The sequence below is a fragment of the Pipistrellus kuhlii genome, unplaced genomic scaffold (genome assembly GCF_014108245.1).
Source record: "Pipistrellus kuhlii isolate mPipKuh1 unplaced genomic scaffold, mPipKuh1.p scaffold_m20_p_10, whole genome shotgun sequence".
NCBI lineage: Eukaryota > Metazoa > Chordata > Mammalia > Chiroptera > Vespertilionidae > Pipistrellus > Pipistrellus kuhlii.
In genome coordinates, this window is record NW_023425405.1 from 17993859 (window position 1) to 18019814 (window position 25956).

Here is a 25956-nt window from a genome sequence, read left to right on the forward strand (position 1 = left end):
ATTTGGAAATATTGGAAATACTGAATATGTTAAAGAGTGGAAATACTGAATATATTAAAATGTCAGACAGAATTATAAGAGATATAGAAATTTATTATAACTGCTGTTAGTTTAGCAGAAACTAGGGAAAATGAACAATATCATTGATGGTAAGAGAAATTCTCTACTTGTTAAGATTATAAATCACCTACTGACTATCCATTGAAGAGGAAAACGCTGGAAGAATCTGACAATTACTCATGTGAAATCATGGCTAACTCTTGGGGATATTTAGCTGCTGACAGCTCTAATCAAAAGATTAAAATAGCAATTTCCACAAATCAATAATTATTTGCAAATTATATGACTGATTTATCTGTGTGACAATGTATATTGTTTGGTAAGCAGATATATAATATCATGTAGTTTAGTATATTTAGGGAATAAATTAGGACATTTTAAAATCATTTAAATATTAACATATATAACTGCATGTTGTTAAATATTTTTAATATCATCCTTCCTAGGAAATAGGTAGACAACTAAAAATAAAGACACAGTAAAAAAAAAAAAAAAGTAATTTAAGCAAAAGCACTAAAGAGGATAATGCCAGTTATTATACTAAATATGTAGTATAACATACTATGTACACTAAGAAGAAACTGAGTAACTTCCCCCTATCTCGAGATGTCAACATCCTTCTATTCAAAGGTCTCCTTGGGCCTAACATAAATTTCTTCTACCACCAATTAAACATAGTTTGAACAAAGTAAACATCCAATAAATATGTTTTGATCTGAATAAAATTCTCAACCTCATTTCTTTGGCAATTCAATTACGTAATTACCATTTTGAAGGATCACCAATTGCCTTTATCAATTAGAAAAAGAATTCTACAGAATCACTGCTGTTTTCTAATACTTATTTTCCAAAAACTTTGATTTTTTACACTACTCCCTTTTGATAGCTATATCTCCTAAATTAATAAACTGAAATTAGACTCAGGATCCTTCCACTGCAAATATGAGTATTGATACACTTTTCTGAAGATAGCAAAAAAAGGCTTCTGATACCATAACCTCTTTTTATAGTTCATCAATAAACTCTGAATTATTCATGTACTGTCTTTAAATACTGGGTAAAGAAAGGGCTATTACTTATGGGTGGTAAAATCTCAGTGACACAATATTTCAGGATTTATATTCAGTATTGTAAGCAGAAATGCTTAACACAACTGCTCCGTTATTTTCACACAGCCAGTTCCATTCATAATATTATTCATAGAGCACTTTGAAGGATCTTAAAATTATAAGCCAATACATATAGCTTATGACTAAGAAAACTGAGGTCCACAAAAATTAAATTTAAAGCTGTCCAACCAAAAATCATGAAATGAGATGTTGGCAACATTCAAAGAGCAATTTCTGCGAATGCATAGAATGAAATCCAAATCAGAAGAGGTAAAAATGAGTAGGAGGGGACACAGTGTTTATACAATATATAACACACTTTCTGGAAGTTATCCGTGAACACAAAACTGAGAATCAGAGTCATGCATACAATTGGTGGATATTTTCTTTGGTTTTAATGAAATGGGGTTTATTAGAGCATGTTTATGCTGATAAAAATAATCTAAAAGAAGGGATGGAAATGTAAGAAAGGAATAAACATCAAGTCCTTGTTAAGAAGATGAGAGAAGGTTTACAAAACACTCATGGAGATCTGACTTCACAGAAGAGAAGTGACAGTTAGTGAAAACTAAAAACAAACAAACAAAAAATACTTGCATTAGAAAACTGCATCTATAATAATAATTATCTATACAGGAAAAAAAGAGAGAGATTAAAGAACAGAGAGATAAAGGTAAACATATGAATCCCTGGTTTTTAAGGTAGAGTTTATGGGTTCTGGACATAAAGACAGAATAAATCAGTTAATTCATAAACTCTACCTTAAAAACACACAACTATGCCTTCTACTATCCTTTCATTCTAAGAAATTTCTCCTTCATTTGAGCTATCAAATTACTTCCTGACCAATGCTACAGTGCATGTGGGTGGCACAATCCATCATTTTCCTTAGGCTTTCCTCACCCTATGTATGACCCGGAGCCTGGAGCTACACTATCCCGGATAACACTGGAAGGCTGACTGCCTCCTCCAATATTTTTGTCTTTTCTAACTACATACACAGCTCCATCGCCTCTAAATAAAAGCAGAACAAATACATCTGAGTGCAGCTTCTCATCCTGTTCTCACTTCTGCTTACTGCTAACACGCAGTACTATTTGTCTCTATAATTTCCTAGTCACCTGTTCGCCTCCACTACCAGACAGAAACATCAGGGATTGAGATGCAGTCCCTCCCTCCCTCCTTCTCTCCTTCCCTTTTTCTTTCTTCCCTTTCTATCTATCTATCTATCTATCTATCTATCTATCTCTGTATCTTCCTATTTATCTACTCCTTAACAGAAGAAAACATTGAGATTTTGAAAAATTAAATGAGACATCCAAAATCACACAGCATCAAGGCTGATTCTGAATCTAGACAGTCTGATTCCATTGTTTATAGAAATTATCAGTAACTATACTTCCCCCAAGGAGCTTCTACCCATTCAAAATTGAAAAATCAAATTAAAATGGACCTAAAGGCAATAAAATGCTTTGCTTTCTTACCTTTTCAACCCTATCACTGTGCCCTCCCCTACTCTCAGGTGCATTCAGTAAGACTTTAGATCTCTGCACATTCTGTGAGACAAAACTTGGGGATTTTTATTCACTATATTTGTTGATGTATCAATAAAAAAGCTGATATAAAATGAAGGGAGATACACTTTTTATTTTATTTCTTTTAAGTTTTTTAATTGATTTTTAGAGAGAGAAGAAGGGAGAGGGAAAAAGAGATAGAAATATTGATAAAAGAGAAACATCATTGATCAATGCCTCCTGCATTCCCCTTACTAGGGATCGATCCCACAATCTTGGCATGTACCCTGACGAAATCAAACCACAATCTCTTGGTTCCTGTGTCAAGCCCAACCACTAAGCAACACCAGCCTGGCAATACACTTTATTTTTTAATCCCTGGTGAATATCTATAAATCCAGTTAATCAATGGGGAATTAAAGCTGGTATTTGAAATTGAGCTCTGAAATACTCACTTCTCTTGGTGATCTGGAGCCCCCTTCTCGAAATGTTGGTTTACATCTGAAATTAATCTGTCATTTAAGAAAGAGAAATGTATTATATTAGGGATAGGCATCATATTGGAATGAATTACCTCAATAAACCAACATGTGACAGATACTGAGACTACAAAACAAGCCCCCCAAAGAATGAAGAACAAAGTTTAACACTATTCTTAGTCTTTTGAAATAATCACCTTAGATAATCTACAGAAACCCTAAGTGATTCTTTACCTCCAATCCATACCTCTTCATTCTCACTGATGAAATCAACATATTTTTAAACAATAAAGATAATAAAGAAACTGAGATAATATAGACTCAGGGGGAAAATATAAGGCAGCTGAAATCATCCATCTGCGTTTCAGATTTTAAAAGTAGAAAAATATAAACTTGGTAAATTTTTAATACGATAATGATGATTCACACACACCCAAAAAATAGTATTTATTAAAGTATTCAGTATTAGATGGGGAGGTCTCCTGGTCATTTACACCTTCTTTAGCTATAAGGTAAGGTGAACGCATAGAAATGAAAGAGGAGAAGAGCTGGGACGTGAGATAAGATATTTAGTAGTCATTCCCACAAAATATCAGTTGGCAACAATTGGCAATGTATCTTTAAAGCATAATGAATGTTACAGCAGACTAAAATAATTCAACACATTTACCCATGGCAGCTCAAGAACATAGATAATGCAGAGACTCATTCGCGGAAATGGAGAAAAAGGGATGAGAGGGGAGAGGACAGCAGACAGCTCCCTATTGGAGCCTCTCCTTTCCTTCAGATGACAGATAAATGGACCACGCAGACCCCAGTGATTCAGGATGCCACGTCCAGCCCTACCCACATATGAACCTGTGAGCAGGAACACCGCTCACTTGAAGCAAGGAACTCAGAATTGCCTTCTGACTTGGTTCTCTCCTGTGCAGGCATTTTTTTAGGAAGACATAAACTCACATAGGTCAGACATATCTAAACCACATTGTTAAAGAGCTTATGGAATTTTTTTTCTTTATGAGAAGATATCTTGTGGGAAATTTTATTGGTAAATAACAATGCTTGATGTTGTAGAGAAAATCAGTGCCTACCAGGCTTTTCTCTCACCTATCATTCCTTCTCCCAAGAGTCAACATAAAATGATGTCAAATTAGCACTTATAATACAACAGAGAGAAAGAACCTTAAGCACTATCTTTCCATTTTTAATCTGGTAAAAATGTTGGACTTCCAGTTTCCTAAAAGGGCGTTGTTTTCAAGAAGTTGGAAAAAGAAATGGACACCTGGTCTCAAAGTCCCAACACAAGGAATTTGCAGCAGGTGGCGCTGTCTCACCTTTTCTAGCTGTTCAATGCAGGCAGTGTGGACCACGATTTTACAGACTGCACACTTCCTCCTGAGGGCAGATTTCTACAACATTCAATTCAAAATACAAAAAGAAATGTTAGCATTCTGTTCTAAAGAAATTATATGCAAATAAAGAAAACACTGCAATTGTTTATATTACTAAGCAATATAAGGTGAAATTTAAATTTTTACCTTAACCATTCAATAATATGGCAAAGTTTATCAACAATGCTTTGACCCACCAAGTAGCTCCATATCCCCATGACTTAAGGTGGCCTAGATTTTCCTTTCAAAACATATTATACTAGCTACTAGATTGAGTATATAATATGAACCAAGCTCTTTATTCTAAATTCCATAACCTCAAAATGCAGATATTATTATCCTTCTTTTATTTCCTTACGTTTTTTACTCCAGTACGTAAGGGGCAAGGCCAACCAACATTTAAAGTTAGGTGTAATTTCAAGCCAAGCATTCTTTCCCTGCTGCTAAAGAGTCTTCATTTCAAGAGGTCAATCAATTTAGGCTTCTATCCCAGGAACAAATTTATACTAAGCTACTTGAGTCTCTGCCCAAATCTTCAGGAAAGCAAGGAGATAAGTCTAACTTTTACACCCAGTAATAATGTCAATAATAGTTATAATAACAGCACCAGCAGCTTACACGGATTTAATACTTACTATCTGCCATAGGCTCTCATAAGCACTTCACAAATAGTAACTCATTTAATCCTCACAAACCTAAGGAATAGGTACTATTCTTACTCCCATTTTACAGATGAGAAAACTAAGACACCATAAGTGATACGCCCAGGGTCGCAGAGCCAGTTAGCCTGACTCCAGAGCTCCTGCTAGAAGCATTACACAATTTGACCTGGCAGTCAACACCAGTTTAAATTCACAATAAAAATACTTGCTGAGGTGTAACTTTTCTCAACAATAATAATAATAATTATATATATATATATATATATATATATATATATATATATATTTTTTTTATTTTTTTTAAATCAGCAGCAGAGAGAAATGGGTGGAATCTGGATTCACACCTGCAGTGCCATGTAAAGTCTAAGCTAGGAATACTCAGGCCTCTTTACAGAGCACAGGTGAGAAGGCAGCTCTGCATAAATGATTCTAAGGTTTGGGGACCGAGAGGAACTTATTATAACAAAGCCCGTCTGTGGAATAGTCTATCAGTGCTTCCTGGGGAGAAAGGCCCTGATCCCCATCCTTAAGGACGGTGCCAGTATAGGTTGCCACCACCTCCCCACTTCTGATGCATGGCTTCCCTGGTTGAGGTATTGTTTTGGTGCCACCTATGATGGCAGGGAGAGAGAAGGAACAGATAGTTCCCGCAGAGGAGAGGACAAAACCACCACCTGGGAAGGGGCAGTCTCCGAAAAGAAACTGTAGCCTTTGCCTCCCTGCTGGCACTACTCCTCATCAAACACAGGCTGTCACAGTGTCACCAGCCACCAGCCAAGGACACGGGACAGCCATACTGCAGCAAGGAAACTCCCAGGCTCCAGTCCGCACCCCCGCTGACCGGGGTGTGGTTTAGTTAACCTGCTTGTGGCGCCGTAGTTTCTCCTGGCCTTCTTCTCCCCGAGAAAAGAAGGTAGGTAGTCTTCAATGTTTGACCATCAATTGATTTTGCAAAAAAAAACAGAAGACAAGAAACACTCAAACATCTAGCTACACTACAGAAAGGTGTCTCGGCTCTACTACTAAAAAGAAAGGGGGGTGGAGGGAAGAAGAACAAGAATAAGTAGCAGTAATAGTAGTAGTAGCAGTAATAGTAGTAGTAGTAGTAGTAGTAGTAGTAGTAGTAATAGTAGTAATAGTACTAGCAGCAACAGCAGTTGTAACAGCAGTAGCAGCAGCATTCGTGGCAACAATAATAAAATTCTAGCGCACTAATTTTCATGAGTGGAGTGCCCAGAAGGAAATGATTGCTGTTCTCCTGTTTCCTCTGGCTCTCCTGGTGTGGATTGCTGCCGCAGCAGCACCACCAGCAGCAAATGCATGGGTTACTGGAGTCACGTTGCTAATCAGAGTGGCAGTGATGCTAAGCAAACTAGAATTGCCTCCATTAGCCACAAAGCCCCTGGTAGATTGCACTGCGGACAGCACAGTAGGCCACCACTGATGGGATGTGATTGGAGGAGGCCTGAGAAGCCTCCTTCCTTACCAATCACTCCTGCCCTGCCTGACCTTGTGCCTGGCATTACGTTCTCTGGAGCTCCAGGGGCCTGGTGAGGCTTCTACGAAGTCACTGAGGTCAGTGGGAAGGGCACTGGGCAGGCTCAGGGACCCACTGACACACAAACATCTCCTCCTTGCCTGTGTAATATCGGGCTTCCTGGTCAGGAATTTGAATAAGGGACCTGGGCTGGAAGAGTTTGAAAACAGCTGTGTTAACTATTATCTCTCCACTTATTAGTGTACTAGAGGGGGTCCCAGGCCTGGCCTGCAGGGATCAGTGGACCTCCCCACTGCTGCAGCCCGGCCTTACCCACCAGCTCATCGAGCTCCAGCCCGCTGCCTGCTTTGATCCTGCGCAGCATGAACTAGTGTGCAAGCGGCAGGAGGCTGGGGAGGAGCCCGAGCCCGAGCCAAGCTTGGCCCTGCACCTGCCAGGCACTTAGGGGGAGTGTCTGCGGGAGAGGCTTGCCCAGTTGCACCTGCACTTGCCAGCTGTCAGCCCAGTGTCTGGCACCTGTCTGTCAGCTGAGCGGCCCTCCCACTGTGGTAGCACACTGACCACCAGGGGGCAGCTCCTGCGTTGAGCATCTGCCCCCTGGTGGTCAGTGCAATCATAGCTATCAGCCGGTCTTCTGGTTGCTTAGGCTTTTATGTATATAGATTAGTAAATACACTAATATCATTCATATGGAATAACTCAAGTGCAATGTTCTGCAGATGACAATATATGAAGTAAAGTGCCTTAAGTTGTAAAATTAATTTTATTTAAATAATATATATTTTTTAAAAACCCTCACAAAATATATTATGTACTTCTCTGACCTTTAAGGCAGAATAAATAGTCCATCATCTGAATTTTTCTCCATAAACACTAATACAGCATGCATTTTACCTCAACAGTCATTTTTCTCTTTTCTGTCCTCCTATCAGACTAGATATTCTTTTAACGCTGCTGTGACTGCCTTTGGCTGCCCTCACATTAATAAATGGCACTTTGTAAACAGTTTATAACCTGAGAAACAGATAATTAAGGTTTATAATCATATGCAAAATCAAGTAAATACATTCTGAGTTAAGATGTTAGGTTTTTCTCCCACTTAGTAAAATGCATGCATTTTAGTGCCTCAATTAGTAAATTTAATTTCTCTGGTGAATCAGAAGTCTTAACTGTTGACTTACAGGCTTATGACTGTATTTCAGCTGATCAAAGTCATTCAAAATAGCAGTATAATAAGCTTCTAGGCAGAAATTGTTCAAAATATAGAATTTTTGTGCTTAGTTATGTTATAATTTTAGTTGCAAGATTAAAAGTAAATAAAAAGATAAAATGCAGAAATCAAGACCTTCTAAAAACTACAAGCACTCACTTTTTCTTAGAAATCTCTCATTTAAGCCAACCCTACCTTCACTATGAAAAGTTATATATCAAGAAAGTCTTTAAAATTAATTCAGCAGGTTGGTTGGTATCCTTCATATCAGGGTTTAGTTGTTATACAACCTAGCACAAAAAACATAATTTAAACAAAAAATATGGCCTGGATCCCAAAAATGCTTAAAAATTAAAATTATAAAAATTTAATAATTCACTCTCGCCGATGAATTTAAAGGCCAATTAGGCTTAGTGCTTTAAATATCAAGTAAAGTAACCTGAGTGCCCTTACTAATGGTTTCCTGATTTTGTCAAAGGAAATCCATTAATTTGTAATCATGGGGGAGGGCACTTCTGTGACAACTACCAATATAGGATGTAATATAGATCATATCCCATCACATTATGACCAATCCTTACCTAAATAATAATAATGGAGTGATATGCCATTCTTTAGGATAGTGGGCAAACTAACTAGCAGGCCTTACAGTGATTGTAAGAGAGAACATTCGAGTTCTGATTTGGCCCTACACGTTACCCATGCTGTGGTCATCGCTGGTTTCAAAGCAGTGACAGCTCCTCGCCAACCGTCAGCTAATTTCTAGCACGTGAGTAGGACTGTCACAGCCTTAACTGGCTGGGGCTTGGGCTGAGGCCAAAAGGATCAGAGGCAAGCAGGAATAGAAAGTAGGTAACTGTCCCTAATAGAGTTTACTGTCTAATCCTATCTCACCCACCCACTTCCTCTGGTCACAAGTCACTGATCCATATGTATCACCAAAAATGCTGTATTTTCTTTGTATGAACAAGAGATGTGATTTTTGCTAATCAGTAATGAGTATCTGATGGCAGCCAATGTGATTTGTTAGATAGAAAGAGAAAGAGAAAGAGAAAGGAGGGAGGAGAGGAGAGGAAGGGAAATCTAGATTCATAAATCTATGATTTGTGAAAGTATTTGGGCCTAAGGCAACTGATGTTGATTGTCATCCCTAATAGTCTGAAGTTTGACCTCAAAAAGCATGTACAAGGCAGCCACACCTCCACAGAGTTCATTGCCAGAGATCAAAAGTGGAGAAATAGGAGGAAATACTTAGCTCCCTGAGCCAGCATGGCAATCCTTTTTTAGTTTGCCAGTCTCAGGAGAGCTCAGAAGCCAGAGCTTGCTGCTGGCAGAGGCAAGTTTGGGGCTTGCAGCATCTCACTCCGGACAGAATTTCCAAACTTTGAGCTCCTAGAACTAATGAAAGAAGTGACTCTTCCAATTGTCCCACCCATATAATGAGACCACAGTGATGGAAAATGCATGATCAGAGGCTTCAGGCAGAAACTCAACCAAACTGGAATTGAGGAAGGATGTGGAGAAGGCACTCTGGGGAAAGGATCAGAAGGACTATTGGGTGGTGAAAGCAGGGGAACAGAGAGGTGAATGCAGCTGGTGGAATAGATTTACTAACTCAAGCTTCTACCAAGCTGTCTGGCCTTGAGTGATTTCTCAGCCCCTAACCTTTCCCAGATCAGAAGATTTCATATTCAGGAATAAAATACGAAGGGAGGGTTGGAGATCAGGCAAAAGGGAAATAGCAACTGAGGTGACAAGAATGTTATTCTCTCTCCTTACTCCCTTACGGACACAGAGCTCAGTCTGCAGGCCACTTTGGTGGGAGGAGTAAAGATGATGGACAGCAGGACACAGACAAAGGTACCCTTTTCCCCTCCAAGGGTGCAGCAAATGACATGCTCAGGACAGTAGAAGACAGGAAGCTTCCTGAGCCTTCAGAGCAGGGTGAGGAATGTCTAGCCCGGTGCCAAGGAAGAGCTAATTAAATGTCTGACCAAATATAGCGGGCTAATTTTTAAGTTAGGTTAAAAATTAGAGGCTCCCCAACCCGGCTTTATAGTGTCAGAAATTCATTGCCCTTTCAATGGAATTGCCTCTATGAGCAACATGAACCAGAATGTTGCTGCTGTATAATCCAAGGTAAATGAAAACAAGAGTCCTCTGATTAATTTAAACACCCAATTAGGAGAAATGACAAGCATACTTGGCAAGTTCTGCTTCTCTGGGGAGCCTGGGATACAATCTGTAAATCAGTATTTGGAAAAATAAAGAATGACATTATCTGGAAGTCCAATTAATGTGATTTCAGGGCTGGAGAATAGTCTCCATTCTCCCTCATGCTGCCTCTTCTTTTCCCCAAGCAGAATACAGGACATTTCGGACAAACTAGGAGGGTGGCTAGTTGAAGTTCTAGCACACCCCTATTATACCTCCTCTTTACATCAGTAAGTCTCTCTGTGACAAGGGGATTTCATGATCCCAGACAAGGAGCAGAAGTACCCCATGTCTCAAAGTCTGTGGTCCTAGGTACTGTCGGAGATCTTTGCAGAGGGTATACCACAGGGAGACCTTGCTCTGTGTTACTATAAAAGGGCCCAACCCTCAGCCTGACTACTGATGGCCCATGGAGAATAGTTCTTCCTTTGTCAAGGTGCCATGTGTCCTCTGGACAGACAAGAGCTGGGTGAGGGTTGAAACCCTTTGACATGGCCCCTCACCATTGGCACAACACATACTAAATGATGCCCAAAGAACCTCAGAATATTTGAAAGAACAAGGAGCAGGAACAAAAGAAGGCTGGGCTCTGGCTGATTTGGCTCAGTGGACAGAGAATGGACTAAAGGGTCCCAAGTTCAATTCCAGTCAAGAGCACATGCCCAGGTTGCAGGCTTGATCCCCAGTGGGGAGCATGCAGGAGGCAGCAGGTCAATATTCTCTCTCATCGTTGATGTTTCTCTCTCTCTCTCTCTCTCTCTCTCTCTCTCTCTCTCTCTCTCTCTCTCTCTGTCCTCTCTGAAATTAATAAAAATATATGTTAAAAAAAGAAGAAGGCTGGAAGGGGGACTCATGTAAACTAGTGAATGAAAACACTCATGCAATAGTACAATATGCCTCAGTCTTCATATGCCATAACCTGGAAAGATAATCATCTGAGGTCTCCTAATCAAGGGACTTTTCCATGTTGCTGCAACAGCTTGTTAACCACTGACCTTTCCAAAGCATTTTCTGAATATTTATTCAATAAATAATGTTAAACATTGCTACGTGGATAAAGCAATGCTAAGTGCTGTACAGGAAATAAGAAAGAAGACGCTTCTGTCCTTTCTATTAATAGTAAGCCACATGAGAAGACAAGAAGGACTCGAAAAATGTCATTAACAGAAGAGGGCCACACATGGCTACATGCTAAATGAACAGCTCGGAGAGCAGGTATTATTATTTAGAGGCTGAATCAGTAAAAGTACCCAGCACAGAAAGCAAATTTTTGAATTGGACCTTAAGCTTTACATACATTTGAAAATTTGAGGATCCCTCCAGCAGGAAGATGATCCAAAGCCTCATTACATAGTAGGCAGTGATGTTTCCTAATAGGCACTGAGACTTGGTTGGCGTGTCCAACGGGATACAGTCACCAGACTCACAAGTGTCCATTCGCATGAGTTGCTGGGCACCAGGTGTGATGGATGAGTGTGGAAGCTTCTATGTGTGTGTCGGTTGGGGGATCAGGTAGAGTAGGGTGTCCACAGGTGTGAAGAGTGGAAACATTGGCTTTAAGAAGCTAGAGGAGCTGTGTCATAAAAGTCTGTAAGAAAAATGGCACAGCAGACTCTACCTGGGAGACTCTCAGTAGACTTTTAAGAAAATGGAGATTCCCCTGCATGTTTCCATATGGCTATAATCCAACACCAAGGACATGCTTGATCATTACAGAAGCTCAACAGATGTTGTGGAAGGGAGGAGGATCAAGATAATGGAGAAGGGGCACCGAGTCCAAGAGAGCCTGGCAGCTGGGCTAGTTGTTACACCCCCATGAGATCCAGCCCCTCTTCTGTCCAATGAAGAGAGGTGATGATTAAGGGCCTCTAAGTTAATAGTCTGGCATTGCCTTTTGGGTTTCAGTTTCTGACAATCCATTGGAACCCCTTTCACTGAAGGAAGAAATGACTACAGTTAATTACTTTTCGTTGAGTGTCTGTAACTTGCCACACTGTTCATTGCTACATATGCATTATCTCACCCAAGTTTCACAACATCCATAAGAAGCAGGTATTACCCACATTTTATAGACGTGAAACTGAGGCTGAAAGAGGTTAAAGCTGTGTATCGTCAACTAGTAAAATCTCAGAACCTAGATTCAAAGCCAGGTCATTTGATTCCAAAGCCCACACACCTGCTGTAATGAAGACATCAAAGCAGGCTTCTCCATTTCCTTCTATCTGCCTGGTACATGAAGTAGGCAACAATAAAAAGCTCCTAAAAACAGTGTCAACTCGGAGGCCAGTGGGGTTTCTGGGAAACAGCTAACGCAAATAATGCTTCAGCCAAAACTGGAGCCTTTGAGCAGCAAGAATATGGGTTTAACTCTGTGGTCTCTGAGTCCCTGTCGCTGAGGAGAACTGAGCACTAGAAGGGAAAGTGTTTCTGCACAGCTGGGCATCGCCTAGGCAATATGCAAACTCTACACTGAATCAGGTGCAAATGGTTTTTATTAAATAACAGGATTGCCCCACACAAATATAGACCCAACCCATATACAAACAATAAGCACAACCTCGATGTAAAATTCTTCTCTAAGAATAAAATCTCCCTCCCCTCTCCCTCTCTCCCTCTCCCTCTCCCTCTCCCTCTCCCTCTCCCTCTCCCTCTCCCTCCCCCTCCCCCTCCCCCTCCCCCTCCCCCTCCCCCTCCCTCTCCCTCTCCCTCTCCCTCTCCCTCTCCTCTCTCTCTCTCTCTCCCTCTCTCTCTCTCTCTAATGAAAGTGTAGAATAAAGGCAAAATAATTGCACAAAGACACAGAAAAACTAGCATCTCTGACTTTTCATTCCTTTACCGTTAAGAAAATAGCCTCCAGTGACCACCCAAAGGGTTGTTGTTGGTTAACATCGGAAAGTCCTGGGGGAACTGCACTGCATGAGCATTTCAGTATTCCACTGAATACTGACATCCCACAAGATGCTGACAGATGTTCTGAGGGGAAAATAATGGATTCAATGATCCTTATCTCCCCCCAGAAAAAAAGCAGGAAATCCTGCATACCTTACACCCATGGTCGGCAAACTGCGGCTCGCGAGCCACATGTGGCTCTTTGGCCCCTTGAGTGTGACTTCCACAAAATAACATGGCCTGGGCGAGTCTTTTTTGAAGAAGTGGCATTAGAAGAAGTTTAAATTTTAAAAATTTGGCTCTCTAAAGAAATTTCAATCGTTGTACTATTGATATTTGGCTCTGTTGACTAATGATTTGCCAACCACTGCCTTACACCCTTCTGAGAGCTTCATCATAATGCATATTTGCTTATTAAAGGTATTCAGTGTTTTCCAAACTTATTTGATCCCAAGCCCCTTTTAGTGAACAATATCCCATATTGTTTTTATGTGACTTTAATGCTCTCCATAACATGATTGCTTTTTTAAAAAGTGGTCTGTGCAAACAGACAATGGTGCCATTGATCCAATGGCATCTCTAGAAAGGAGTGACAAAACCCTAAAACTCCCTACACTCCATGTCCCATCACTATCTCTATTGCATAAAGCAGACACAACTGGCATATTCTCCTCAAATCCATGGCCAGCATGCTATGCCCAGTAATTAGAGTAGGGGTGTCGAACTCAATCAGAGAAGGGGCCAAAATCTAAAATCCAGCCTAAATCGCGGGCCGAATGGTTTACTGAACAGTCATAAACTGTCATTGTGATGGAAACGCAGCGGAGTGCAGTGATGACAGCGCGGTGCGGGCCACATTGCAAGGCCTGGCGGGACGGATTTGGCCCGCGGGCCTTGTGTTTGACACATGTGAATTAGAGTTATGACAATGACAATAGTTGTAACAGTGCCTAGCAATGACCGAGGACCTGCCACATGAGAGACGCAGCGCTAAGTGTGCACTTGAATGACTGCATGCAAATGCTGACCACCTGGCCACACCCACCCACAGGAACACCCCACTCCCTCCACTCACATCCCATGACTAGAGGTCAGGAGCAGAATCTGGCTGTGCAAATGCATTTTCAAAATGTTTATGGTTGTGCTCTTGCTGAGTCATCTTAGCTCATCAGCTCCTCTCTATCCTCGTGGTGGGCGAGGCCTCTGGCAGAGCTCCACCTTGGCAGCTCCTGGAGATGGCATCTTCAAGGCTGGCACCCAAACAACTCAGAAAGCTGGCTAAGCTGTCTGGCTTTACTGCCACACTCATGATTCCCTCTGGCTACCTGCACCCCACCCAGCCACGCCACCATCCGGGCTTGCAGAATCTTCAATCTGAGCAACAGAGGGGTGGCCAGTGGTCTCAGTGCATTCTGAAGCGAGAGCCAGTGTCATGCTCTGCGGTGTACACCTGTCAGCCCCAAAGCTGCAGCAGTGTGTGCTGGGCACTGGTCCTGCCACCTGTGTGCCCTCAGCACACAGATGCCCACCAGACAGCATCAGCACAGGATACTGTCCGGTGTGCCCATCTTCCAGAGGTGAAATAGGGTGTGACCAGGTTCAGGATTTTGGTTTTTTAAAACAAGGGAAAGCTTCAGTTACGGCAGGGACCTAGTGCCTTTGTACATTTTCTTTTTTCTTTTTTGATTGATTGATTTTAGAAAGAGAGAGTGAGGCTGAGGGGATCAATTTGTTGTTCCACTTACTTGTTTTCATTGGTTGATTCTTGAATGTGCTCTGACCAGAGATTGAACCTGCAGGCTTGGTGTGTCAGGACAATGCTTTAACCAAGCTGCCCAACCAGGGTTGCCCTGTACTCTTCTTACAAGTTCATTCCAAGGACCCACGGACATGGCCAGCATCCTGTGAATAGATGCTATGATGCCAATTACCATGATAAGGCTTCTGATCCACCAGTAAGAAGTCAAGGCCAGTGAGCTCCTTTCTAGAATGGGTCACTTATATTTGTCACACTCATCTGGTCCCACCCATGACATAGTGAGACTATAGATATTACACGCAGCAGCAAAATGATAGGTGAATCTCTACGAGTCTCAGCTTTGGGGTTAGGAAAATCCCAAGCAAAAGGCATTGTTAAAACAAAGTCCAACCAAACCACTATAAGCTCATTCAACTTAATGCATTGAAAGAAGGAGGACATTAACATTTGTGAACTAGATTAATCCTTATAGCAATTCTGAGAAGCATATATAATCTTCATCATTTTATAGAAGAACTTGAGCTTCAGAGAAGCAGGGCAGAGCTAGGGTTTTATCCAGATCAATTTGTCTCCAGATCTGCATGGTTCCTCACTCTCCACTCCCCCTCACACCTGTAACATGGTCTCCCTAATGCCATTCATTCATTTATGCAACAAAACTAGAGTTGTTACAGTGAAAGCAATATTCCTTATAATTAAGGTCAGGCAGTACAGGTGAGGTTGGCCATTTTTGCCAAACATTACCCACACCAGGAAAAGAGGAAAGCAAAACACAAGAACAAAACAATAAGGAAATAAAAGCAACCCTGGCCAGTGTGACTCAGTTGATTGAGCATCTACCCATGCAACGAGAGGTCGCTCGATTGATTCCTGGTCAGGGCACATGCCCAGGTTGTGGGCTCAATTCCCCAAGAGGGGCTTGCAGGAGGCAGTCAATCAATGTTTCTCTCTCTCATCGATACTTCTTTCTCTCTCCCTTCTTCTCTTTCTAAAATCAATAAAAACATATTAAGAAAGAAAGAAAGAAAGAAAGAAAGAAAGAAAGAAAGAAAGAAAGAAAGAAAGAAAAGCAGTACCCATTAGCCCACCCACACACACAAAAAGGTGGCATAAGTATATTTAAAAATAGAGAAGAGATTTCTGGTAAGAGCATTCTGGAATCTGACAGTTCCCTTTGTCTCTTACCCAACCTATGTACTCTCACTCACCTGTCTACCCACTCTCTTCCCCGCAGCTCTCAGCTCCTGGCACCTTCCTGCCTGTCTGCTCCCTTATCCAGAAAGCCACATACCTCTCAGCCAAAATCCTCAGTCAAGCCGATTGAAACGTACCCCTGTGCATGCATCTGTGAGACTTATGTAGGTATCTGTTCGGCCAGGCGAGGTAACTTACCCCCTTACAGAAGATGCTTCCGAATCTGCCCTCACAAAGTACCACAACTAGGTGGCTTAAAATAGCAGAAATGTAACCTCTCACAGTCTGGAAGCTCAGTCTGAAATCAAAGAGTCAACAGGGTTGGCCCTCTTCTGAGGGCTCTGAGGGCATCTGCCCGGGCCTCCCTCCTGGCCTCTGATAAGGGCCTGCAATCCTTGGGGTGCCCTGGCTGCCAGCAGCATCACTCCAATCTCTGCCCGTCCTCACGTGGCCCTCCTCCCTGCATGTGTATCTCTGCGTGTCCTCTCCTCTCCTTATAATGACACCTGTCATTCTGGATCAAGGGCCCATCCTACGCCAGTATGACCTCATCCTAACTAACTACATTTGCAGCAACCCTATCTCTAAATGGGGTCACATTCTGAGGTACCCAGGTTTAGTACTGCAGCATGTCTTGAGGTTATACAAGGCAACCTATAACAGTTACTATATGGCAGGTGCGAGGACCAGGCCACCCTCTTTGGTCCTGACAATCTCTTTATGAAGGCCAGGGGCTCTCCACCCACCTGTGTGAGAGCACACAGAATCATCTGTACAGTTTGTTTCTTTCAACACACTCATGCCCAGTGCCACTCACTGGACAGTCTGATGTGGTAGCTCTAGGCTGTGAACCAACCATTTAAAAAATCAAGTTTCTCAAGTGACTGCAATGCTCATCCAGAAATAAGAACCACCGAGGTTGACCTTAAACAATACTTTAAATTAGAAAAGGAGGCAAGAGAGGTGAAACAATGTGTCCCATGTTCGCTCAGTATAGAGCTGGAACAGCAGGATTCAAACCCAGGTCAGTCCCACAAGATGTCCACTTTCTTGCTACTACAGGTTGCCTGTCTGTGTCTACATGCATTTAGGCAGGTCTGACTAAGGTAGTGTATATCCTCATATGGTGTAAGCAAGTATCTTAAGTGTGAAATCAGGTATGTGCTCTGGGTATTATTCATAGAGGCGTGAGTTTCTTTGGGAATATTGGATGAACATCTTTGCATATCTCGTCAACAAAAATGAGAATGATTTCTACCCACGAAACTGTGAGGATGTCACTTAAATTCACTGTCACTCTCAACACTGAAGTTTTTGATAATGGACACTCAGCCTATACCACTTCGATAGAACAAATGAATGAGCAAATGTCCATCCAATGAGCAAAAATCACCAAACAGGAGTTGCCCCGATTGGAATTTTATTTAAATTTCCCTCCACAGTCATGTTAGGAAACAGCAATCCTTCTGCTCCAATCTCATTATTTTTTGCATCCCTTTCTCCTTTTTAGACCAGAAAAAGAAACAGTTACTAATTTGGGTACTGTCACTGATCTGAAAATAACTTTAATCCCATTAAATAACTGCTCACAGACATTCTACCGGATTGAATCGTATTGAAGGTTGCCTCTAGAGAAACACAAAAGAGGAAGGATGTTAAAGGTCATCCGGGTCAGCCCCGAGGCTTTGAGGCAAACTCTGCTTCAACCGTCTTCCTGAGCCTGTCATGCCGCTGCTTTGCCTTCAATGCCTTCCACTCTCAGCCCCCAAATATCAACCAGGCAGCAGGAGGTCATGGATTTGCAGGACAGCTTTGGTTTGAAATAGACTATGGCAATGTCCTCATAAGTTAGGGTGACAGTGTCCCCAATGCAGGTCACCCTTGATGTTACAGCAGCAGTAACTTTCACCTGCAAGTAGTCTTGATTTAGACAATATAGTATAGGCCATACTTCATAAGCACAGGCATTTATAACATGCACTCCAAGTTATGGTTCTGAAAACCAAACACACACACACACACACACACACACACACACACACACAGATCCTCTTACCTAACACACGCCCTGTGAGTGCTCATGCATGTCTCATGGTGGTCTCCTGCCTCTGAGCTCTCTCATGTTCCTCTCCCTGGTTGAAATGTTCGCCCTCCTCAACTCCACTTATGTAAATCTTGTCCATTTTTCAAAACTGTATTCAATCCCTGTTTCCAAGAAGCCGCCTCTGTCTACTCAACCCACATTGACTCCTCCCTCCTCTGAACTTCTGCTGTGACATTTGCTTTGCTAAAATAGGGAAAGGAGAGGGAGCACTCTTCAGTGGTGGATTCATTCCACCTCTGAGCACTCTGCCTGCTCTCCGCTCAGAAGATTGCAGGTAGCATCTGGTTATGGTCATTTGGTCCCTATCTCACAGGTCAGCTTTCTTCAAAGGTGGCTCATTAAAAGAAATGAGAATATAATACTCTAATTTTTCTTACCAAAAAAATGTTGTTCAAGACTAAGAAAATTGCAAATAAAACACTCAAACTGGAGGCTCTCTTTGAGATCTTCTTGTCTAACCTCTTACCCAAAGCAGATGTGTAACCCGCCTCCACACACACACACACACACACACACACACACACACACACGGTATCAAGATGCCCCTCCACCCACTTTGAGCCCATCTCTTCAGGCACCTTGTTCCCTTACTGGGCAGCTCTCATTGAAGTTCCTATAATACACTATTTTTCAAAGTTAGCTCTGTGGCCCATCTGCTCTGTAATTAATTGAGGTGTGTGCTGAAATCACAGATTTTCAAGTTCGGCTCCAGGCCTAGTGAATCAGGAATTTGGAGCAGAGAGAGAAATAATAACCTACACTGTTAACAGGTTTCCCAGAGGACTTTTATTTTACGAGAGTGTGAGGTCCACTGTTAGAGTCAGTACGACCTTTCTGACAACAAAGAGCAAGACACCTACTTCTCTTTTCTTCCCGGCAGTTCTTCAAACACCAGAAGAGGTCCAGGCTCTCTTCCTTACCTCTAATACTCTTCTTCAACACAGATTATTTAACTCTTCCTTCTACAAAGCTCCCTACTGCAAAGCCACGTAAGCACACTCCTCTGCATCTTCTCATGCTTGTCAATGTCCCTCTAAAATTAATCTGATGCCACAAATGGGCCGAGAGCTAGATTTTCAATGCTTTGCCGTACTTCCATACTGGGAAGTATATCAGTTCAAGCCCCTACCAGCTAACAATGAGAGTACCCATTTGGGCTTAAACTAACCAGCAGTATGTATGAATATTTCGCAAATCCTTACTAATTTAAGGCACATGATGTTGACTCTTCATAGTTGTTTTTTTTTTTTTTTTTTAATTTGGGTGCCTTTGTTTATATTTTTCATATATATATTCTTTTGTGGATTGTCTGCTTCTGTCCTTTTTCCCCCTTGTAATTCATTATGTCGGTCACTATGGCAAAGAAGTCCTTTGAATGCATTATGTCAACTAATTCTCCAAACAACATTTTCCTCACTTTATAGAGGAAGAAACTGAGCCTTTCGAAACTTCTAGTGAGCAAACACAGTTAGGTCTTCAGCTTCTTCACTGATTTATGCCTTCATTTTACCAACATTTTTTAGACAGGAGCTCTTCATTGTCAAGACATTTTGTAAAGTGAGTTAATAGAGGCAATATTTGGAAAAAAAATTTGAAATTCAATAGAACATTAGGAATTTTCACAATTCTATCAACTCCTTACCTCTACCTAAAATTTCCCTTATTTTTCTTGTTGTTTTCCCTGGTCTAGAGGGAACAGTGATCAAATTTTAATCAGTAGATAGCAATGCCAGCTACCGATACAAGATTTACCAAGAGAGGTAAATATGTGGCTAACCCTAAAAGAGCACAAGAAAGAATTAAAGGCAGTCATTTAAAAATCAGACAGAACTCCATAACAGTCTAACAGTTGGCAGCAATAGCAGTAGATAATATTTTAGAAGTATATATACAAGTAAGATTAGCTTTCATTTTTTCCATTTGATATTATCAAAACCAGTATTTATGCAATTATCTAAGATAATAATGTTAATTCATTATTTATAGGATTTGAGCTTCTCTTGGTTTTGGTTAATTTAATCAAACTCCATGTAATTATACTTTCATTAAAAATACATATGCACCCTAACCAGCTTGGCTCAGTGGATAGAGTGTCGGCCTGCGGACTCAAGGGCCCCAGGTTCAATTCCGGTCAAGGAGTTGTGGGCACACCCCCAGTGGAGGGTGTGCAGGAGGCAGCTGATTGATGTTTCTCTCTCATTGATGTTTCTAATTCTCTCTCCCTCTCCCTTCCTCTCTGTAAAAAATCAATAAAATATATATATTTTAAAAATACGTATGCATAAAGTTGAAATGATATTTAAATGTACAATCAGATTAAAAGAAATATAAACAATTAAGTTTACATATGAACTGGAAGCAAAATTAAAAATAACTTAATCTTACTCCATTTTTCTACTGAGAAGGTACAGAATGCCTAAAGATATAAAGTTCTCAATGTCGCACAATGAATGGTTAACATTGAGTTCCAAACCCAGATTTCCTGACTTTAAATTGAGAGGCTGTACTGCTGAGCCTTCTTAGACATTTAACTATTCCCAACTTCACTCAACAAACCTTGGCCCTCCAAAACTTGCATGAAATTTTCCGAGGGAAACCTATAAACTAGGAATTGAAACAGTTAATGCGAATTTAAAGGTCTTGGTCCTCAGCTTTGTGATCCCAGGCAGCCTGATAGAAGTCCTTGGGGGCTATGGTTTTCTATAAGCTCTATAAGCTCTGACAGAAACTCAGCTCCTTCCTCATTAGTTATTAACAGAAACACTCACTTGTAATTCCAAGGTCCACTTTGCCCCAAATCTTTCTTTCACATGATAAACATAACGAGAGAAAAAAATATTCTTTCAATTACAATGTCCATTTCCCAAGATGGAAGATTTCTTTCTTCTTTACTGTTCCAATTTCTGGAGACTCTGTTTTCAGACTCACAATTCTAAGCTACACAAAAATGTTAAGTTTACTCTCTCAAACACTAGAATTTTAGTCCTCACAATTTACTGCCTGGCAACCATGTTCTCTTCACGGAGCATAGAAAGAATTTAACATTTAAACAGATTGTTCTAAACAAGGACACAAAGTAAATTTTAAAAAGCAAAGGATATGCCAAGGTAGTTGACTGTTGATCCTTTATATGGTTTCTAGAATTTTACCCTCCAGAACTTATTTGCTAATCTATACCTACACCAGACAGGTGTTTCTGCCTATCCCCACTTTCACCCACCAGTCATGCCCACTGGCAAACACACACCCCTCCCACAGAGACCCCTCCTCCACACATACACCTGCCACCCACACAGACACCTACCTAAGCACACAATGCCTCATGCACATTCTTCCTCCTTCTCACCCAGCACACAAACCAAAACCAACCCTGGGTGTCACCAAAGGTTCCACATTAAAAACAAGGTGTGGCATGCAGGGTCAAGCCCTAGCACCATTCAAGCTGACTCTTTGGAAGCCCATTTAACTTGATACACTCTCTCTGTCAACACGGGACCAGCTCTTTCAAACTTCTCCTTGGAAATTCAAGCACCGGGACCCCACTGTCTTCAGACTCCATTCGGCAGTCGCCTCCCAGCGAGGGCAGAGCCCGGAGGCCTGAGGAGCACACTCACTGCAAATCGGACTTGGCAGTTCTCCTCGCCCAGGTAGCACAGGTCTCCCGAGACGTTGGTCTCCAGCCACAGGTGCTCTCCGTTCACAGCATTCTCCTGGAAGGAAAGGACCCACAGCACTTCAGTTTTCTTTCAGACTTAAAGGGGAAGCTCTCAAATTTTGATTTTGGATGCAAGAAAATTGGTGAACCCAAGGAGTTTAAACACTTTTCATTTTCCCCTGAAAATACTGCAAGTGTAAATCTTTAAAAAAAAAATAAATAAATAAATAAAAAATAATAAAAAAAAAAAATTCTGGAAATGGGAAACGGAGTTTGGGGAAAGTTTGAGCCAGTAACTAAAGCAGACATTAGGTCTATAGAAGCTTTACACACGGATGTGGTAATCTTTGAAATATATATTGAATAAATGAGGAAAAACCCTCAAATTGTTCAATGTAAGATCCAGCACTGCACAAATTCCATGACAATTAAATAAAATAAATTCTATTCAAAATTGCCTTTGCTGAGCAAATTAGCTACGAAGGAGGATAGTAGTAGTAAAGCACTTTAAGTTAAGACTATTTGAAAATACATCTATGCCAGTAATGGGTAAACTCTATTTCTAAGCCAGAGATTTTCCGAAACTCAGTTTGAAGTTGAAAGTCACTGTGTACTCAAATGCCTAATAAATTTCTATTAATTCAAACATTGTGCCAGTTCAGTAGTGTCATCACCCAATTAATTCTAAATTTTTCAAGTTAAAAGATTTCTCTGCTTCTGAAACTACTCAAATACTTCCAGTGGCAAACAGAAAACAGCAATAGATTTGGACTCTAAAAGTTTTCACATAGTGGTGGACGGGAAGAATATTTGTAAAAATAAGCAAATAAATAAAAAGGCATTTCTTTGCTAGGTTTCCTAAAGAAACTGATCTCCACAACCTAAAATATTCTAACCAATGGGAATTTATCAATATCATCCAGCTTGAAAGACTAACCATTTTTAGAATAAAATCCATTTTTCATCCTTTTATTCTTTACTCAGTCAATAAACTTTTATTCCACATCACTGGTGCCAGGCACTGCGTTAGTGGACTAGTCAACAGAGTAAACTACCAGAGAACGTGGGGGAGAAAAACCCACAAAATTATAGCAGCAAATACTAGGGAATCCTTAACACAGCAAAAATCCTGCCAACTCTTTTTAAAAAAGGAAATACAAATCACAGTGGGGAAATGGTGAAAAACTACTGAAAGTACCAACCCAGGTGTACTGCATCCCATCTTGCTGATAAGCCTGACCAGATTCAGACACTGCAGGACTGCTTAGCTGACCTCATTCTTGGGGGGTGGGAGAGTCTCATTAGAAATACCAATCTTTGCCGAAACTGGTTTGGCTCAATGGATAGAGTGTTGGCCTGCAGACTGAAAGGTCCCGGGTTCAATTCCAGTCAAGGGCGTGTGCCTTACTTGCGGGCACATCCCCAATGTGGGGTGTGAGGGAGGCAGCTGATCGATGATTTTCTCTCATCAATGTTTCTAACTCTCTATCCCTCTCTCTTCCTCTCTATAAAAAAAATCAATAAAATGTGTTAAAGAAAGAAAGAAAGAAAGGAAGAAAGGAAGGAAGGAAGGAAGGAAGGAAGGAAGGAAGGAAAGAAGGAAGGAAGGAAGGAAGGAAGGAAGGAAGGAAGGAAGGAAGAAAGAAGAAAGAAGAAAGAAAGAAAGAAAGAAAGAAAGAAAGAAAGAAAGACTAATCTTTGAAAGGGAAGATGGAAAGAAAAAGATGGAAGCTTCCTGCCACAATGGTTCTAACGCACTGGTCCTCAAATGTGACTGCTCGCTAAATGACCTGAGGAGTTTTTAAGAATACCCAGGCACCGTTCCCAAAGAGTTTATTTTTAACTGCTCTGAGGTGAAACCTGGGCACCAGGAGTTTTCAAAGTTCTGGAGGTGACTCCGTACAGTAGAGTCTGAAATCCAATAATCCAGTAAACCCTACCCCACCTCTTCAAGCCTGAGACAATAGATTGTAGAACATGTCTATGACTGATCTATTAGATTTGGTACTTCTCTGCCCTTGCACAGTCACCAGAGAAGAAGGTGAGAGAGGAGGAGAGATGTGCCACGGTGGCCACATCTAAGGAGAGAAAGAGGGATTATAAGGAAAGAGACATGAAAACACAGATACACAGTGTTAAGCTCAAAGTTAACAAGGTAGATCCTGGGTACAGAGAAAAGGAAACAACCACACACAGGCATTTAAAGAAGCAATATAATAAATTAAGGCATTCACAAAAGTACCTAGTAATCTCGCTTTTGTAAATGTACCCTATGAAAATAATCCTAATGGAAGGAAAATCTATACATTTGGAAGTTTAGCTTCTCCTAGGTCTTTATAGCCAGACTGCTAACCATTCACCAAAACGTTTAAAACAATCATTTTTTTTTCTTTCCTTTTCTTCCTGAACACACAAGTAGACCTTATTACCCAATGTCTTTGCAATGTGCCCAAGTTCTAATGAATGGAACATGAGCAGGAGTGGTGAGGACTGTTTTCAGAGTTGGTCCATTAAAACCTCCCACATGCTCTTCTTTCAAACTGGATGCCTGCAAAGTCAACTCTGGGTTGACTTTAGAAGCCTTCTGAGGAAGATGTCAGAGCAACGGTCTGTCTGGGTCATTGAATAACTATGAAACGGAGCCAACCCCCTACCCAACCTACCCGGGAACAGTGCGGTCTGCCACCCTTCTGTATTTACCCATTACATGTGAGTATTTCATTTATTCCACTCAGTCTACCCAACTACTACAGCCCTCTTCTCTTTGCTCATATTTTGATCTGTATTTCCTTTTATTATCTACATCTACCCCTAAGTTATTTACCATTCACCGAGCAGTACCATCCTCTGAGTCCTAGTTCCTTCTGCTCTGAACTCTAATTCTGACATTCCCTCTGATATTTTCCACTGCTGTAGCATTAATCCCCTTGAAAACATAGCTCAGAATGCTTAAATGATTCCCTATTATTTACAAGACGAACCCCAAATTTAAGTGCACATACTAGGCCTTCCATGAATGGCATCGATCTGTCTATCCTTAACCTTCTTTATTCACCTTTATACATTTAACACTCTTGTTGCTCTTGTCTAAATAGAGCCATTCTTGCCCTTTTGCGTACCATGTTTTTGTGCATTCAGTTCTCCCTAACCAGGAACCTCTTTTTCTCTTCTCTACACATTCATCCAATATACAATCTTAAATAGTGTAAAACTCAGAATACCCATCTGTGGCAGACAAAAAATATAGCTCACCCATTTCTAGATGAAGATAACATTCTGTATTTGTGAGTGCTGAGACAGCTGTCTATAGATGTACCTAGGAATATCTCTCTTATTTTTAGTCTGTTCCTCAAAGTCCAAAAACTTATCTCCTGCTCTGATTTACTCAAATGATTTACTCTGATTTACTGTATCCTCTGCCTCATACAATCTATCCAAGAATAGAGACCCACCTATATATCCGGATAGATAGATAGATAGATAGATAGATAGATAAGCAGACAGACAGACAGACATAGAGATATGATTGTTTGCCTTCAAGTTCTACTGAAGTCTTAGTAATGTAAAGAAGCAAAATAGAAAAGTTGGGAGTGGGGGAGAGTTATAGACTGAATAAGCAGAGAGAGTGCACTGACACCAGCAGCCAATAATGTACAAAAAATGAAGATATTTACTCGTAAAAAGTGTTTAAAATAATAAGAAGATTATAAATAAATAAAAAACTATGTAAATGTCCTTACAGATTCAGAAAGGAAAGAAATCTTCACAATAACAATAGGTGAAACCTGTCTCGGATGGTTTGGATGCGTGCTGCCCAGTAAGCAGATGGCTGTTGTGCACTGGAAATGTGGTCAGCTCTGACTGAGATGCACTGTCTGTGTAAAATTCACAGCAAATTCTGAAGACTTTGTGTGAACAAGGAATGTGAACTGTCTCACTGATCATTTTTATATTGATTGCATGTTGAATTTGTAATATTATTGACATATTTGGTAAACAAAACATAGTACTAAAATTCACTTTAGCAATTTCTTTTCACTTTTTTCAATGTGGCTACTAGAAAATTTAGAATTACTCTACACCTGATATATATGTTTATTGGACAGTGTCAGGTTAGCTAATAACTTGCCAAAGATCAGGCCTGGATACTCTTAATGACCTATGAAGTTGTAGGATTCTATGATTTCCCCCAACAACCAGTGTAAGTTAGCTTATAAT

At 40.8% G+C, this 25956-nt stretch overlaps 1 protein-coding gene across 2 annotated transcripts in view; it reads right to left on the minus strand.

Moving 5' to 3' along the window:
- Positions 1-25956, minus strand: part of DGKI (diacylglycerol kinase iota) — a 375198-nt gene that overhangs the window by 210038 nt on the left and 139204 nt on the right. For both annotated transcript variants that reach the window (XM_036428029.2, XM_036428022.2), the window contains exons 3-5: positions 21698-21793; positions 4497-4571; positions 3139-3195 (exon numbers count right to left, since the gene is read on the minus strand). In XM_036428029.2, coding sequence (XP_036283922.1) covers positions 3139-3195; positions 4497-4571; positions 21698-21793 — 228 coding nt within the window. The remainder of the gene's footprint in view (positions 1-3138; positions 3196-4496; positions 4572-21697; positions 21794-25956) is intronic.